At 42.6% G+C, this 18816-nt stretch overlaps 1 protein-coding gene across 6 annotated transcripts in view; it reads right to left on the bottom strand.

Annotated features, from left to right (window-relative positions):
• tcf7l2 (transcription factor 7 like 2) overlaps window positions 1–18816 on the bottom strand; it is a 92290-nt gene that overhangs the window by 18782 nt on the left and 54692 nt on the right. For all 6 annotated transcript variants that reach the window (XM_030773193.1, XM_030773195.1, XM_030773194.1 and 3 more), the window contains exon 5: window positions 173–305. In XM_030773193.1, the coding sequence (XP_030629053.1) occupies window positions 173–305 (133 nt within the window). The remainder of the gene's footprint in view (window positions 1–172; window positions 306–18816) is intronic.

Raw genomic sequence — 18816 nt, 5'->3', positions numbered from 1 at the left:
TCTTGGTTCTTGCTGTGTTTCTGAGAATCAGATTTGCATGTTGGTGAGGGTTAAGGGTTTCTGTCTGTCTGGATATTCACCGGTGTGTGGATAGAGAGAGTTGACCTGAGTCTAACACAGATGAAAGTTCACGTTCACTTTTGTCCGGGCGGGGGAACCAGCTGAGCCTTACCTGTTTTGGGGTCCACGTCTGTCTGTAGGTGTGGAGGCGGGTTGCCAGGTGTGAAGTGCTCATTGCTGTAGGTGATCAGAGGTGTAAGAGGGTGCACATGATGGGGGTGCTGTACCACGGGGACCTTATTAGACTGAAAGAGAGAGAGAGAGAGAGAGAGAGAGAGAGAGAGTGCAAGGTGTTAATATTTGGGTTACGATTGAGGAACCAGATGCCTTTGCTTGAATTACACATCTGTCAAGTTGTCTTGAAACGCGCGCTATCAAATTATCGACCCCGCCGTCGACTACGGCGACGACGACCGCGGGGCCCACACTCACAGACGTGTGGTCTGTAATGAGAAACACTTGTGGAGAGGTAGTGTGACAGGGGCCAAAAGACTAAAACAGTTCCACTGCCTTTTAACGCTCAGAACAGCCTGTGCTAGTCACTCTATATCTTATACTTTCCCCTCAGCATAACCGGAGTTTCGAGAAATCAACAAAATCACAATTACCATAACAGCCCGAACAAACAAAAAACGCCTCTCGATACAAAAAACCACTCTGTATACGAGGCCTACACATCTTTCTCTCCCTCTCTCTTTCTTCCTCTCTTCTCTCCGTTTCCCATTTTCTCTCCTTATGTCACTTAATGCTGCCTCCTTTTCCTCTCCTCATTCCTCCCTCCCTCCCTCCCTCCCTCCCTCCGTCTCTCTATCTCTTTTGCTCAGGGGTCTGGTTTTTTGGGGAGGGTTTGTATTATAAAAGATGAGGGCAGAGCAGAGGAGGGGGAAGAGAGAGGAGGGGTGGAGAATCCATTTCTGCGTTTTGGCCAAATTGGTTTTAGCTATGTAATCTGGTCTTTGTGCTCCTAAGTGGTACAGGCCCCATTTTCAATTACCGAAGATTACAGCTAAACAGAGGGGGTACTCCAGACCTGCCTGGCAGTAGTGTATTCCCAACACACGACTACCTAACCAGATTACAGGCTCCGCTGTAGATTAGACAAACCACGCCACGGCCCAGGGTATGGATTACCCTCCACTTTCATTTTACCACGCGTCTTTATCTCTTATTTATTCCGTTTTTTGGAGGGTTTTTTTTGCTTTATTGAAAATTTTCAGCTCCAGATAGATTCCTAAGCAGGTCGGGCCGGGCTACCGGGAGATGATTGACAGGTGGAAGACTCTCTCAAGAAACGGGAGATACTGGAGACGTTAGGCTAAACGCAGGAGCAGCGACACTAATAGGAGAGCACGCCTCCTTCCATTCGTCGCTCCTTATCTCCAGTGACGTACTCCCTGCAAAGCAGTCCACTGCACCGACTGACTGGCATCTGCGGCAGCGCAGTGTTAGTGTGCAGCGGTGGTGTTGGTGTTAGGCCGTGTAGTGACTCCTTCTTTCTTTTCCAAACGTACTTGTTTCAGTTTGAGTCCCCCGTGAACCCGAGGCTGTCAAAAAGCAGTCACAGAGTACACTCCTGACTGAAAAAAAAAAAAAGAAAAACCCCCAAAAAACAAAAACCATGACCGAGCGAACATGCTTTGTGTAAGCTGAAACAAGCCATCCTTTTGTCAAACCCAAAAACAAAAAAAAACAAGCAAAAAAAAAACCTGTCTAACCACCCCCCCCCCCCCCCCCCCCCCCCCCCCCCCCACACCCCCACCCCCATGTCCAGATCTCCTCTCAGAATGGGAGAAATTCACCCTCCGCTTGTCTAAGGTTGACTGGATCCTGGGTTTGAGTAGTCTAAGCATTCTCCTTAGGCCCTTCAGCCAAAGAGTGTGTGTATAAGGGGGAAGAGGGGCGGGGGGGTGGCGAAAGAGAGAGATGTGTGTATGCATGCTTATGTGTGTATTCGTGTGTGTGTGTGTGTGTTTGTGTGTGTGTTATGTGTGTGTGTGCGTCTGTGAGTCTCTGTGTGTGCGTGTGTGTGTGTGCTAGAAAGAGGCCACATTCGGCACTGGGGGCGTTCCACTCCTCCATATTCCCAATGAAAGATTAATGAACTCCGCAGAGCTGCTGGGAGAGAGAGAGAGGCTCTAGGGACTCATTCAACCCCCTGAGCACAGAGATGACTGGAGAACAAGAGACAGAGAGAGAGAGTGAGAGAGAGAAAGAGAGAGAGAGAGAGAGAGAGAGAGAGAGAAGGAAAAAACCAAGACTGTGGGCAAAGAGAGACGGGAAAATAGAAAGAGAGAGTCAAGTCGTTAAAATAAGGTATGGAAAACAAATCCAAAAGAGACCCACAAAAAGAAAAACCCTGCTGTCAGAAAAAAAAAAGAAAAAAAAAAAAAGTAAAAAGAGAAAGAGATGAGGCGATGACAGCTGCCAAACACAGATGACAAGTTTGTGCCATTGAGGGAGTTGTGGCCTCCCATGTCCTCCTCCCGCTGCAGCTCCTAACAACCCCTGTAACCTCCTCTCTGCAGTAATGACGAAAAAGAATGTTGTCAATTCTCTGCGCGCTGAGAAGGGCTTTAAAAGCCGTCTAAATGAGTTCTTTTGTCCGCGGACTCTCCATTGAGATACGGTTCCAAATGGCCGTCCACCCCGGTAGCATTCAGCGCCAGACAAGTCCAAAGATTTACATCATAGTCAATTTAGGGGGGCCCGAACAAGCCCCCCTTTCACAAAAGCCACACGGCTCCCCCCCCACCAAGCCCCCCTACCCCCACCCTCTCCCATAATAGCCAACCAGGCAGCGGAGCTGCCTTCTGGGGCGACCCAGCACGCCACCGCATCTCGCTACAGTAACGGACGCTGCTTTTCTTTTCCGCGCAGGGACGGACAGATTAGCAAAGGCCCCAAACGAGAGGGGAGGAGAGGAGAGGAGAGGAGAGGAGAGGAGAGGAGAGGAGAGGAGAGGAGAGGAGAGGAGAGGAGAGGAGAGGAGGGAACGAGGAAGAGAAACGGGGAAATTAACGACGGAATTTTTTTCTTTCTTCACCACTTATTTTCGATTCATATTATAGCTTAAAAACCAAACCCTCGTTTTTGTTCTTTTCCGTTTTGAAATTCAGAGACCTGATATTGAACTGCTGGATTTAGGAGGACAAACTAACAGTGAAGTGATGGACGACACACGACGGGGTGGGGGGTGGGGGTGTTGAATGACTTCTTTGATGTTTAGTTTGATTTTGTTTATGGGAGTCATTCACACACTGTTAACACTGTTAAACTCAAGCGATATCACTCAGTCCCCACGCAACCCTAATCCTACGCAGCTGACAAAAAAACTTCACATCTCTCTCTCTGCATTAGCTTAACAGGCCGTCATAAACAAACAAAAACTAAATCACACTCAAGCCATGTAAAAAAAAAACCAAAACCAAAAAAAAACCCCCAAAACCCCCACATCTCTCCCTACATTAGCTTAACAGGCCGTCATTGAGCTCCATTAAGACTTCAGTCCTCATAAAAGCCCTGTTATAAATATTGCACCATTGACCCAAACGCCATTGTTGGACGTCTTAAGAGTGTTCTTTGAGCCATGGCTGATGAAGACTAGAGGCGGAGCGCCTACACATCCTGCACACACACACACACACACACACACACATAACACGCACACACACACGCACACACACTGTTTGACATAAACAATGAGGAAAGAGCCATCTTAAAAAGACTACTTCATAACAATTCATTGGCACTGTGAAAAATGACACTCGGAGGAGTTAAGAAATGCACGTGCAGGCATGCGCACGCGCACACACACACACACGCACGCACGCACACACGCACGCACACACACATCTAAATGGGAACACCATACTCCTTATAAATAAACTAGCCCAACAGCAGCATTGCAAACTTCTGAAACTTGGCGTATTTAAAATAACTACGTATTTAATTGTGTGTGTGCGCGCATGTGTGTAACTAAGCATGTAGTAACTACGTATGTGTGGCTCTTTAGGCATTCTTTTCTGTGAGTGTTCCCCTCCCCAAAATCTCCCCCCATCCCTCCCACACTCCCGCCCTCAGCCCAGCCGATGCGATTGACAGTTTGTGCTTGGGGTCTTGGACCCTCATGGTGGTCCCACAAAAGGCTGGGCTCTTTTAATGGAGAGCATATGAAGAGACTTGTTTGTCTAGAAAGAGAATATGTCACATTCGCTTCACTGCCATGTCTGTCAGCCGCTCTCCCTCAAACACACACACACACACACACACACACACACACACGGAAGAAACACCCCCAGACACAGAAAGCCAGACACACACACACACACACAACACACAACTCTCTGTGTAAGATCAGGGCTTGCTAGTCAGGAGCTGATGTACTGAAACTCTTCTGACACTATTTCACTTCAGCTTTGTTATTTTCAATTCAACTCCTGTGCATATATCAATATAAACACAGCACTAAGAAAATGGTTTTTGAGAGACTGAATGAAGTAGGTGAGTAGGATCTAAACAAATAGGCATGACTCATTAGTGTTTCTGAGAAAGACAGAGAGGGAAAAAGAGAGAGGAAGAGAGAGAGAGAGATGGAGAGAGAGAGAGGCTGAGAGAGGGAGAGAGAGAGAGGGAGAGAGAGAGAGAAAGAGTGAGAGAGAGAGAGAGAGAGAGTGAGACTGAGAGAGAGAGAGAGAGAGAGAGAGAGAGAGGGGAAAAGAATTTGCCAGACAATGCAGGACAGCGGAAAAAGCTGTTGCTGTCGCATTTCCGCCTGGTGGCACCTCACAGAGCAATTTAAGAGAAGATATGAAGGTGGTGACCTTGTGGCCCCCAGGGGCCTCCACTCCTTCTGCCCGCTTTATGCCATGATATGATGAGTTGTCAGTTAGCCTTGCTGGCTCTAATGAGCTGTAGTGCGTGTGTGCATGTGTGTGTTTGTGTGTGTAGGAAGGGGAGGGGGGGGGGGGGGGCTCTGACAGCGTCCTGATGGATAGAGGGACTCTCTCAGGCCCAAGAATTCCAGAGCAAGCAGAAAAGGCTGCCAACGACCTGAACTCACAACGAACGTTCTGCTGGCCTCCGTCCAAAAACACACAGCAGGACGCGATGCAGAAAACATACACACACCATACGTAATTGAGCGTGTGTGTCCGTGTCCGTGTGTGTGTGTGTCAGTAATTCACCATGAAGAAACAGAACCAGGGGTGAAAACCAAAGAAGACTGAACAGGTCCTATTTAACACACGTTTAAACCTGATAACGTCTCTGTCCCATCTATACAAACCGTCCCTTAAAGACAGATAAATCACAGGCCCCACCTTCATAACTTTAACACAACTTCTCTTTCTCTTTCTGTACAACTTGTAGTATTTGAGGAGAACCAATTAAATATTTTCATGTTCATGTATAACCTATAGGTATATTATATGACTGTGCATATTAAATACTGTGCATATACTGCATGGTGTACAATCATATAATTATTTACTACAATAAACGAAAATAACAGCGAACAAGTTCAATATCACTTTGAACCACCAACACACGCCTTCACTGGAGGACCCCCCCCCCCCTCCTCCAACACCCACACACAAGTACAAACTCACACCAAACTTTACGACAAATAGCGATCCCATATAAGTCTTGTCTCTCTGCCAGTAGTCCTACAGTCCTGGAGCCTAAGCCCTATTCTTTCATTCCCATGACAACATTTGGGTTTGAAACTTAATCTATTCACATTACACTTAGTGTCAGTCTTTCTACTGACCAGGGGTAACACCCAACTAAAATACAACCTGAGCCTACCCCACTTCTGCACGTCTGGGCCACGCCTCTTTTCCGTTCTCAGAGCAGACCAAACTGCGTTTCTCCAGATTACCATCTCGTTATATCTTTGACTTTTTATAACTGCATGAACTCAAATTAACACTGATATAAATTAGGTATGAAATTAACAGTTTGTATGTTGTTGTTTTTTTTTTTTTTTTTAAATGAAAATCACTTAGTAATTAAACTTTGCTCTGGTTTTGAAATGAAATCAGAGTTGATTTAATGTAATAAAAGGCATGAATTTAAATCAGAGAAGCAGCCAATTAAAGTCCTCTATCAAATCAGAATTTAACAGGCATGGTATGTTAATTAGAAGTTGCTTATTTATACTTTAAAAAAAGTTGTTATGAAAAAGCAAATTTAAACAACATTGTACAGTAAAAAATGTTTGAGCTGAGTAACGTGTAATATGGATTTCAATGTTTTTCTCGTAAAAAGACCAAAGAGAAGTACTGGAAAAAGAATCTTAATGACTGATTAAGTATTCACTCAAGTAATTCAGCCTAGTCTGACAAAACCTGAATGACATCAGGTTGCTCTGAATTCAGACAAAACATGAATGACATCAGGTTTCTCTGAATATTTTGTAAGCCTCAAATATTCTTCTTCTTCTTTCCATGCCCAATTGCAAGACACACACACACACACATTACCAATCTACAAAGCACTCTAGAACCTCCCCCTACACACACACCCACGTACCAGGGAGAAATATCTTTAATGTGAACTCCCAGCACTTTAAAGCCACTTTAAAGAATCTGACCAACGGTTTGTGGTTCTTGCATGACCCCATGTCAGGACCATGTCAGAGTTCCTCTAGACGAACAGAGAGAGAGAGAGAGAGAGAGAAAGCGTGCGAAAGAGAGGGAAAGACACAGAGGGAGGGAGATAGGTGGGAAGGCCGGCAAAGCTCTGTTACTCACCCAGGTGTTGAGATTGAGATGCAAGCCGACCTGTTGGAGGAGAGAGAGTCCGGAAACCAAAGCTCCACCTTTCCCTGCCCTACCCTCCAGCCCCGGTGCGAGGCCTTCCCTCGGGTACATAACCATAGACGGTACTCCCGCCCCCACCCCACCTCCGCCCGACCCCACCCCTGCCCTGACTTTCCCTCGTTCCTTACAGCAGCTGAAAAAACACCGCTCTTCCTTTCTTACTCTTCTTTTCCAACTCTCACTTCTTCCCCCAAAAAACTCCTTTCGTGTTGGAGCGAGTGCATATGTGTGTGTGTGTGTACGTGTGTCACATGAGCACACAAATAGCCCACTGGCGCATCACTGTTGGCTGGGCTTTGTCACCATAGAGTCTCAGAGGATCGTTGGGGGGGGGGGGGGGATTTCTTTTTTTGTTGTCTCTGACCAGGCCCGGACTCCCCCGCTTTCAAATGATCAAACCCCTTTAACATAACCCTACCACACACGTCTTCCTCAATGGTCAATCCGTTTCTCCCCGAAAGAAAAAAAAAGAAAAAAAAAAAAAAGAAAAAAAAAGTTTGATATGGTTTTAGAAAAAGACAAGAAAAGAATGGAGATCCGGACGTAAAGCCGAGAGAATAGCGAAAAGAAAGAAATCTCGACTGCTACTTTTCGAGAACAGCGGAGAAGTCTTCCAAGGAAAGAAACCAGAGCCAAGAGCCAAGAAACATGTGAAATAAAAAAAAAGAATAATAATAAAAAGAAGAAGAAGAAAAAAACAGAGCCATAGAAAAAAAAAAATCTTACTACACAGCTCACAGTTTGAACAATTGTGTATGTGAGTGTGTCTTTGGTGTTTGTGTACAAGCTTGTGGACGTGTGTGTGTGTGTGTGTGTGTGTTTCTGCGTGTGTGTGGGCTGTGCTATGCCTTCAGGATGCCCAAAGAGGAACTAGCGGCTTGAAAAGCTTCGGCTACAACAAGGTAAAAGCGAGAATGGCAAGGGAAGAGAGAAAGAAAGAAAGAAAAAGAGAAAGAGAGAGCAAGAGCAAGAGAGAGAGAGAAAGAACATGACAAAACAACATGCACAAAAGGAGGGCAAGATGAGAAAATTGTGGCTAGCAGTCACTAAGAGTTTCATTGTGACAGTCGCCTTTACAATACAGCATTCTGGGGGTGTTGGAGTGGGCGGGGGGGGGGGGTGAGAGGAAGAGAAAAGGAGAAAGGTATTTGTCTCGACTTTGACATGGTCATGACATCGACTTGGGGTCTTGTTTCTTTCTCTCTCTCTCTCTCTCTCTCTCTCTCTCTTTTTGTAACAAGAAGAGAAGAGCAAAGAAGATCCTGTACTTAACTTGTGCTGACCTCTTGCTGTCAAAAAGCTGACTACACAAGGCCTTGGTCTCCACCTCACCTACTCTCTCTCACTCTCTCTCTCTCTCAAGTTACACTGTGTCGAAATAATTCCTCTAAATATGTAGACCACCCCCTGTCTGGATCTGTCTATATCCGGGGCTTTGACTGGGCCAGACACATCAGGAGGAGCGCTGTTTACGCACACCAAACTGGAAACACTGGAGTTTCAGCTCTTAAAAACCACACTCACACACATTTACACACATCATCAGCACATCAGTCTTTCCAACAATTTTCTTTTTTTTTTTTTACTCCCCAGAAATATAACATAAACTATATCTATGTATAGAACAATGCATAATATTTAAAGCCTGTAACATGCAGATAAAACATTATTTTCTAAAATAGAACAATTGTGCTAATGTGGATCATTTTAAAATAAAATCCAGCGACCTCAGAGAGGGCTCAAAAAGGGCAATTTTTGGTGAGAGCAACAGGAGAAAAAAATCCAGTGGAATTTAAAAGAAAAAGAAAAAGTTGAAAGAAAACTTTAAATATGAACTTTTTTTTTGGAGAATTCCTTGCTCTCTCTCTCTCTCTCTCTCTCTCTCTCTCTCTCTCAGTACACTGCTACACTACGGTCTTCGGCTGTATTCCTGTGGGCCTTAATGGCAAAACAAAACCCTCGGAATGTCTTTTACACAACTCACACAAAAGCGACCAGGCTCCAGCCTGACAAGAAAAAGAGCCCAGGCAACGTGGCAGCTAATTGCCCCCTCTGCCTCCATTCAGCCGGCCGGCCGGCCACACTTCCACAACCCCCCCCACCCCCCCCCCCCCCCCCCCCCGCTTTCGCACGCACAGAGGGTTTTTTTTTTTTTTAAATAAGACTGACAGTCCGGCCACTACTGACGGACAGGTCCCGGTCAAACTGGGGAGACCACAGCCTGTGAACCCCTGATTCATTCACATTCAGTCTACAGAAACAAACTGACAAGACTTCCAAAGAACAACAACAACAAAAAAAAAGTCTAAATACAAATAATTAATTTGTCTGAACACAAACGATTAATTATAATTCTGGGGGAAATTAATTGCCCGCAATTAACTTGGAGAGGAAAATATTCGATCTCAATTTTGTGATGATATCAAACGATAAATAATTGTCGTAATATAAAAATGGTGGTTTACAATTGAATGTATTAATTTTGCCATGGTTAAATTTAGACAATTTAACTAGCATCACATTAAGAATGTGACAATAATTATTTTAAAAAATACATCAACAGAAAAAAAAGGAGAAATATTTCAACACTTCAGTGCTATTCTTATACCTCATTTATGAGCTAAAGCGATCATTGTAAAATACGAAATTACGATTAGTTAAAAAGCTACGTTTATTATACAAATTATTTCATTTGTATAATATAACTTATATTGAATAACATCAAACAAAATAATCTTTTCTACCATAAGAATTTCTATCACTACAATTACTGCTGTTGCCATTGTAATTTTAAAAAGTCCTTCACATTATTTTTTTTTTTCCCCAAAAATGATTTCTTACATTAACATTGCACTCTCAGTGTATAGCTCTTAATATAATACCTAAAAATGGATCTTACTTTGGCACAATACTTTGCAATATAAAGAGCACGTCAGATTGTCAGACAAAGCATTCAGAGTCTTTCAGTATCAAATATTGTCAACCTGTCACTTAGCGACTGAAGGAAGATAAATTGTAAAACGTCAAAGATGGATAAAAAAAAAAAAAAAAAGTCACTGAATTGGCTACCATAAAAAAAAAAAAAAAAAAAGGAAAAACCCAGGCGTTTCGATTTCAGTAAGATAAACAGCAAACGAGTTAAACAATGAAGGGATTTCATGTCTTACCATTTAAAAGAGCTCTATATGAGATAGGGGTCCTGATGTTGCTCGGTTCCTGGTTAAAACAAGCATGCTGGCGCTCGCAGTACCGTTAAGACTACAACAAGATGCACATCACCATGTCAACCACTAATCCACTGGAGGGCAGCACCTCATCTCCAGTAGTCCTGCAGCCCCCCGATCGCCTCGGCCGATAACACAAAACCACGGCTCTGAGTGGAGGTGCCCGAGCCTTGGGGAGCTGCAGGCAGCCAGGCAAAGTGCCGGCCAAAGCCCCAGCCAAGATCCAGGAGTCCAGGGGAACGATGCTCTCTCTCAGCCTCCCTATTCACAGCTGTATAACACTGGTTCTTACGCCTGCTCCCTTCTCTCTCTCCCTCGCTCATCCTCATATCCTCTTTATTAAGCCCTTTTGTGTCCATCGTTCTTTCTTTGATAAGTTGAAAGAACAAGAAAGAAAGAGAGAGAGAGAGTGAGTGAGAGAGAGAAAGAGAGAGCAGGAGAGAGAGAGGGAGAGGGAGGCTTTCCTCTGCCTTCCTTTTCCGCGGCTTGGCAAACATAAAGGTATTCGAGGCTCTTGTATAGGAGTTGTCCTAACTAGGCTAAACTGGAGCAGCAGGGTGTCCCCCTGTCATGCTATTAATCTCCGAAGCCACGCTCCATTCACATGGTCCGCCACGAGAAAAAAAAAAAAAAAAAAAAACTAAAACACAAAAATGAAATGTGCTGAAAAAAAAAAAAAAAAAGAGAAAAGAAAAGAGGAAAAGTAATCCGATCCGGACCCAGAGAGAGAAAGAGAGTGGCCGCGGCCACCTCGCCACCTCAACCCCAAAAAGTCCCGTCTGTCGAACCGACCGCAAATTTTAATGTAGAGATCATGAGGCAAACCAATAGATACCCCGAAAAAAAAAAAGAAAAAAAAAAAAGGGCAAACTGACATTTATCAACAAAAAAAAAAAAGCTCTTTACACAGAAGTGCACTCAGCTTTTGAAACTTACATGCGACTCCCTGTGATCTTTTAAGACAACAACAGCCCCAAAAAACCAAGAAGAGAAATTTTTTTTTTTTTCTTTTTAAGAGAGAGAGAGACGAAACTTTAAAGTTAAACAGACAAAAGCAACCTCAATTCAACAGTGCAGAGAAGAAAAAAAGCCCAAAAACAAACCAAAACAAAAAAAAAAAAACCCATAAACTATAACGTGCCACACTGCTTACTGTAAGACTGGCAATAGAAAATTAAGCTCGGCCAACTGCTGGCGGGAAGTGAGGAAGCCCACTCTTAAAGCCGCGATCGGATCGCACAACAAGCCACCGCTGTGAGCCTTTTAACCATAGCAGAAAAAAAAAATCACTATTGATCTTCAAATGGCGATAATTGAAAAGATCAAAAAGATTAAACAAAATTGAAAATGTGCTGACTTACCATCTTAGGTTCCGTTTTTTAAAGAAAAAAAATTTTTTTTTCTTAAAACTTTTTTTGTTTTTTAAAAAAAAAAGGGAAAAAGGGAAAAAAAAAATGTAGCTCAAAGATGCAGCATCGGAGGTGTCAAATATTTGTAGCAGCCTCTTGATCGTATTACTTCCGCAGTCTTGGCTTCCAATGCGTCTGAACTTTTCTCTTTCTCTTTTATTTTGTTTGTGGTACCTAGCCCTTTTTTTTCTGTTTAAGACTTTAAAAGCCTTCAGCTCACTAAACCAGCACAAATTATCCTGCCACCTTGCGCAGCTCTGATGCTTTGGCCGCTAACTTTGGAAGGCCCTTCACTAGTGCATCAAAATTAGCATTGTCAAAGCAGATAATGAATATTAATATAGTTTTTGTCATTGGAGCTGGCCCGTTGCTGAACTCCAAGTCATCCATCAGGGACAAGATTAAGCACACAATTATTCCTGACTGACAGGGACCAAATCTACGAGATTTTTTTTTTTTTCCTCACCAATTTAAAGAAAAAGATACAACATCATCTTAAGGTACCTCCCAAGAGACAAGAAACCAGATTAATACACTTTTAATGAAGCAAGATTTTTTTTTTTTTTCCACTGCGCGTGAACGAAGGGGGGGGGGGGGGGGGTTAAGGAGAATGAGAAGGAGAACATTTCTGACACAGAATTTTCAGCATTTTTGATAAGAGGATGAAAACCACAATTTGAACACATTCTGAAGACAGCGGTTCACGTTTTGATTTCAGGTACCCACGGTTTCCTCTTACAAACGTTTGCTTTTTTCTTTTTACAGGAAACATTTTTAGGAATAATCTTCACTTTGCCAGGGGATAAAAAAAAAAAAAAAAAAAAAAAACAAGAAACAGAGAAAAATAAATCTAAGGCACTGCTATCTCATAGGAGCTGATCTATAAAGCGACGGGGAAGATCTATATACAGACTAATAAATAATTGCAAAAGAAATTTCCAGATGAAACATTTATCAAAGTTCCTACTCTTTTGCAGAGTACTGACACCTAACTGCTCGATATCCCAGGACCACACACTCAGTTCAGACACAAAAAACACCTAGATTTTCACACATTTAACCACACATCTGACTTCACCAATTTCACAGGAAAACCGTGAAGAACAACACACACGCATGCCCTTACTGTTTTACCAAAGGCAAAGATCACATTCTTTAAGTTCTACAATCTACATAAAAATCTGCATCAGCTTTGTAATATAAAAATCTTTTTATTTATGATATTAATATTATTGAGATCAGCGGGCTTTAGTGACAACAATCTTACCTTGAACTGTGTCTTAGATGAATTAGAAAGGTAATATGCCATTTAATCCAGCTGAATTCCTACTGAGCTATCCATTGCAGAAGCAAAAAGCCGTGTTTTCGCAGACCGAATTCTGTCATGGCTCGCCCCAATAAAAAAACAACAAAAAAAAAACAAACACCTTTAACCGAACCAAACAATCGCTTTTATGGAGCGAGGGAGTATTAGAAGAGAGGGGAAAGTAAGATCGGAGAAGAATGAAGTCTATCGTACGGGATTGTCCTTCTGGACCGTCATCACAGGGCCTTCGGTGGCTTTCCTCCGCACCATCAGAGAGAACGCGAACGCGAACGCAAACAAACCAACCTTTTTCCTTTCAGAGAGAAGAATTTCTTTTATTCTTTGCGGCGGAATAAAACAGAGTCGCGAGGGGAAGCTGACGGGGGAAAGAGAAACCGAGAACTGACAGATGCCGAGTCAACAATACCATCAGCCCGCTGAATCGCACAGGGTCTGGGTCAAGCTGTGGTCTCACCTAGGAGCGCAAGGCTCCTGCTGGCCGCCCCGTCGCCCTCCTAATACCATTAGCAACCCTTAGATGAACACTCTAAATTGGGCTTTTGTTCTGGAGGTGCTGCGGCGACCCCGGGCAGACCGAGGTGGCCCGTACCGCCACCGCCGTGCAGCGGCCGTCTTCGGGCGAAATGAGAAAAGCCGCTTAGAATTCGCTCTCGATCTCCCTAACTTTGGCCGTCGGCACGTTTTCGGATTTTTATTCCTTTCGTTTATTTTTATTTTTATTATTATTATTATTTCAGGGCAGAATTTTACTCCGTTTGTGAATTTGAAAATATTATTATTTCTAGGTGAGCTATTATATTCTATTTCTGTTAGAGGTAGTATAATTTCAATTTATACAACCCTTTGTGGAATGTATTGTATTATTATTTCTATGCATGCCAGTTTTGTCCTCAAAAAGATTTATGGAGTCATTTGGAAATTGATGCATTTACTATGCACAAATAATGGAGCCATCTAAAAGACCAGCTGGTCACAGGAATAAACAATTAATACAATTAAAGACTTCTGCAATTTTTGATGCTACTATATAAATATCTGTTTATTTTTAAATTGCTCAATTTGCATCAACATAAAAAAATGCGTCCAAAACAATGTAATAATAATAATAATAATAATAATAATGATAATGATAATAATGAAAAGAATTTGGGAAAGAAACAGAAAAGAAAAATCAGGAAAATGAAAGGAAACATAAAGAAAAAATAATGAATCTCCCCCCCAAACATACGGATTAAGGGCAACATGTAGAATAAAGGGTAAACAGATAAACAGACGCAGAAAAAGCGGCCAGGGAGCCGGGTCTTGAGGAGGAATCGGTGTGAAGTGGGAAAAGGAGGGCTGAAAGGCGCGAGTACGGTGTGTTAACGTGCGCTGAGAGAAAGAGAAGGAGAGAAAGCGTTAGGGTTTGCGCAGGGCGACGGGAAGGAGAGCGGGAAGAGGCAGAAAGCGGCGAGAGTGAGAGAGAGAGAGAGACAGGGAGAGAGAGAGAGACGGCCAGCGTGGCTCAGTGCGATCACATCAACACCAGTATCAAATTAACTCTCCGACTTTGAAACTTATTGATCTGCTATTAAGACACTAGTGAACTTGATGAAGTGAGTGCTGTAGGTGACTCCGGGACTTCAAAGTCTCACGCAAGCCACATAAAACAACCCGCTTTGATCCCCTCCTCACTTCGGGATCTGGAGAGGGAGCTTCTTAGGAACACCCCAATTCCTCTCCTCTCCTCCCCTCTTCTCTCCTCTCCTCTCCTTTCCTCTCCTTCTCCGTTTTTCAACCCAGCCCTGGTCTCCTGCCCCGGCTCCCTCGTCTACGGCGTGGAGATCCGTCACAACAAAACCCTCAGCATTCTTCATTACACGTAAACAAAGAGCGATCTGTTTCTGTACACACCGACTACAATATCCCTGATAGTCACAAACACTAATACACAAATAATACCCACACACACGCACACACTCAAACATACCTGACTATCGTACAGCTACAGGGCATCGAAAAAAAAATTCAATTGAATCTTAAGATGCCAGCATTAAAATTCATCAGTGATAAGAAGTCTTGTGTCAGAAAGCTATTCATATCGCATAAAACACAGTAAAAATGAGAAGAACAATAAGAATTCGTAACCGTTACAACGCCAGCATGTGATAAATATACCCCCCCCCCCCCCCAAAGGCAAGAATGCACACCCCATTTTTGCTCTGTGCACAAAATCAGTGCTAAGACTCCAGAGCCACTGGGTGGAGGTAGAAGTTAATGTTTATATTTTGCAGGCTATTTTATGACGATGATCCCAAATCTGACACTTAAAAAAAAAAAAAAAAAAAAAAAAAAAAGGAGGAAGAATTAATACCAAGCTACAAAAAAAATAAAGATCTCTTTCAATGTTCGTTTCAGCGATCTCAACGAAACATTGAACGTAAAACAAAAAAAAAAAAAGGGAAGAAGAAGAAGAAAAAAAAAAAAGAAAATTCACTCATCTCTTCCGAGCTCCTCTTAATGTCTTTCCACCACAAAATACCTAGGAAATGGATTTCAGCAAAGCCTTTTGTAAACAAAAGCATTACAAGAAGGCTAAAGGTTCAGACACAAACTCCTAAGCTTAAGCCCAGAAGGTCGGCCCCTAAAATAAATATTAAATATTAACAGCTCGATGAATCATCGGGTAGACGGCGCTTGTGCGCTGGCTCCGAGTCTCAAGAGGAGCGTGCCTTGGCTCGAATCGCGAGCGCTTAGCGGTGTCTGCGTAATTAAGAGGGGTAAACAGATGACAAATGTGAGACAGTTAAACGTTTACTGTGCGTTTCTCTTTACTCTTTCACACTAATTTATTTAGTTATGAGAGAAATCAAAGAGAGGGATGTTAAACACTCAGACGGGAGATGAGAGTGGATTTTTTTTTTTTTTTTAACACGGCGCTGAAACATGACACGAAATGCGGAGCAGAATGAGATCCGTGACAACCGCTTTGACGTGTTTATGGTTTAATAAAAAATTGTTTTGTTTTGGGGGTTTTTTTTTTTGTTGTTTTTTCCCCCCCTCCAAAAATAAAATAACAAATACTGAACAACAGTAGATGATGTAGAGCTATGTGTGTGAAAATAGAAACTCAAATAATACAGGTTACAGTTATACGTGCATATAGAAAAAACGTTTTTCTTTAAGAACTATACATTTCTATTACAACATTAAAAACAATTACATTAAAAAAAAAAAAAACCTTGATTTTTTTTAAAAAAAATTTTTATTGTTAACCATAGTTGTCTGTGTATTTTTATTGTGCTGTCCCTCCCTGCACAACACTAATGTTACACTGCCAAATATCAATGTCAAACTCAGAACCGCTCCACATCACTAGAAAGAAAGGGAAAAAAAAAACAAAAAAAAAAAAAACCCAGTGTGAAGAGCGCCTACGGCATCCACATCATTTTTAACCCACTTGCAATATCTAACTAAAAGTTATCACTTCCATTGTGACAATGTTAAAGTAAAAAAAAAAAAAAAAAAAAGACCATACGGGGAGGGTTGATGGAGGAAGGAGAGGCAGGCGTGAAAAAGAAAAAGAGAAAAAGGGGAAAAGAGAAAAAGAAGCAATGGAGGGAGGGAGAGAGAGGGGGGGGGGAGAGAAAAAGAGCCCCTGTGCCACAAGCATATATAAGAGAACTTTCACCAATTAGTGTGGAGAAACAGGAGAGCGAGCAGCCACGGTGCTGGCACTCAAAGAGCCAGGCCTTGCGGCAAAGCTGTCATGTCGGCTGGATTGATCAACAGGCCTGCTATTTCTAATGGCGTGTTGTCATGAAGCCGCAGCCATGGGGAGCCACCTGCCTCACTCCTTGTAGACAGTAAAGTGTGTGTGTGTGTGTGTGTGTGTGTGTGTGTGTCGGATGGGGAGGGGTGTGGGTTGTAGTTGGGGGGGGGGGGGGGGTGGTGGTGGTGGAGGGAGGGGGGGTTTACTCACAGCAACCATATCTTTAGCGTGCCCCTATCTTTAACTAACAATTTGATAAAGGTTGGAATCCCACCTCCCTACTCTTCACCTCTGCCACTCCGTCATTCCCTCAGGTGCTGAAATATGACAGGTGCTTTTCACCCATCTCTCCCATGTAACACCCATCTCTCCCATCTCTCCCACCAAACAAAGCCCAAACCGCAGCAATGCATAGCATGCAACAACACGCAATCCATCGCCATTTCTGGCATGGATTTATATATGTTAAAAAATAAATATATATATACACACACACACACACACACATAAATATAACATATTCATTATATGTATTTATATATATGTATTTATATATATGTATGTATATACACACACACACACACACACACATTTACTGTAGCTGAACTATGTACATTTTAATTAATAAAATATAGCTGAAAAATAGCTAAAAGCTAATGCTATTTCATGTTATTTAAAAGGTCAAAATGTAGCGTAGAGCAGCTCACAGTGTCAAGGGTCCAACGTATATAAAAATCGGAATATCTCGGGACAGCATTTTATGAAGAAATATGATAAAAACTGAATTTTATTGGATGTCGGTTAAGCTACTACTAACGAAGCAATGATTTGTAACGTTAACGCTGTATTAAAACCATAACACAAAATAACGTGGGGATAACACGCTGAACTAAAAAAAACAAACAAACAAAAAACCCCAGCAAATAACAACAAAAACAACACAAAAAAACCAACCCTGTAGCCTTGTTCTATATTTTTCATGTGAAAACAAACAAGTAGCTCTCCTTCGCCTCCGCCCACAGCAGTCACGAAAGTGCCACCGCGCTAACGATGAAAAAGTCAAATAAAAGTTAAAGAACTTTTGAGTTCAAGGTAGCGTTAGCCATTTGGAGTGCATGTCACGTACAGGTAACCTTTTTATCGGGTCTGCCTCTGGTCTCATCAGTCGATGAAATTCTCTGCCCGCGGCAGTGGCTTAGCCGGGGGACACCGACCAATAGAAAAATATTTCATTGTGTTAGCATTTCAAATGGCGAGTTGAGGGCGGGGGGGGGGGAGAGAAGCACGAACCGATCATTGCCAGTGGAATTAATTGGCTATTCCAAGAATAATGTCCCTTACCCAGGATTCTCGGAGGGCCGAACGCTTGCAGAGTCCACAATTTTTTTTTTTTTTTGTTCGGTCGCTTCAAAAAGAAGACCGCTTGGGGGTACTGACCATATTAGGATTTTAGCTCATTCCCCTAAAGGCCGGAAAAAAAAATAAATAATCAGAGGCACTGAACTGGACTCGGCTAATCCCTACCCTAATTAAAACCGCAGCCGGCCATATTGCCGATCGAAAAATTCGTAATTTTTTTTCTCTTTTTTCGTACGAAGCAAGTAAATACGACACCTTACAATTTAGGCATGGAAGTTTTAAGAAGTTCTTCCCGACGAAAAATACGATCGTAAAAAAGAAAATCCAGACCAAGCGAAGCGCGCCGGGGATTTAAGAACAATGGATGTTTCTCGGCTTTCGGCCAACGCTCGATAAATGGCTAAAGATGGAGCTACCATGGTGGTTCTTCAATCCTTTTATTCAAGGGGATTTGAATTTGAGCTCTGTTGCACATCGCCCAAGCATATGCAATGACCCTAACTGATATCAGTGCGTTTCTAAGATATATCTTAATCTAACCTCTTTTTTTTTGTTGTTGTTGTTTTCAAAAAGAGCTCGACGGCTTTTCAGGCTCAAAACAGCATTAAGAATGAGTATTGTCTGGAACAGGAGGACAGCCCTGGGAGACAATTCCTTTGGACTGCTGGGCCTGGTCTGGGACGAGAGCCCTCCGGATAAACAGCTGCTTATGTTCACCAGTCAACGCTTTCATATGACCACAAAAAACCCCCCAAAACAACAAAACATATTAGGAAAAATTAGAACTAAAAAAAAAAAAAAAAGAAAAGAAAAGAAAAAAAAGATTGCGATCGAGGGAGCTATCTGGAGCGTTTTTTATCTTTCC

The sequence above is a fragment of the Chanos chanos genome, chromosome 5 (assembly GCF_902362185.1).
Source record: "Chanos chanos chromosome 5, fChaCha1.1, whole genome shotgun sequence".
Taxonomy (NCBI): Eukaryota; Metazoa; Chordata; class Actinopteri; order Gonorynchiformes; family Chanidae; genus Chanos; species Chanos chanos.
The sequence above is the reverse complement of the archived record's forward strand: the minus strand, read 5'-3'. Positions and strand labels throughout refer to the sequence as shown.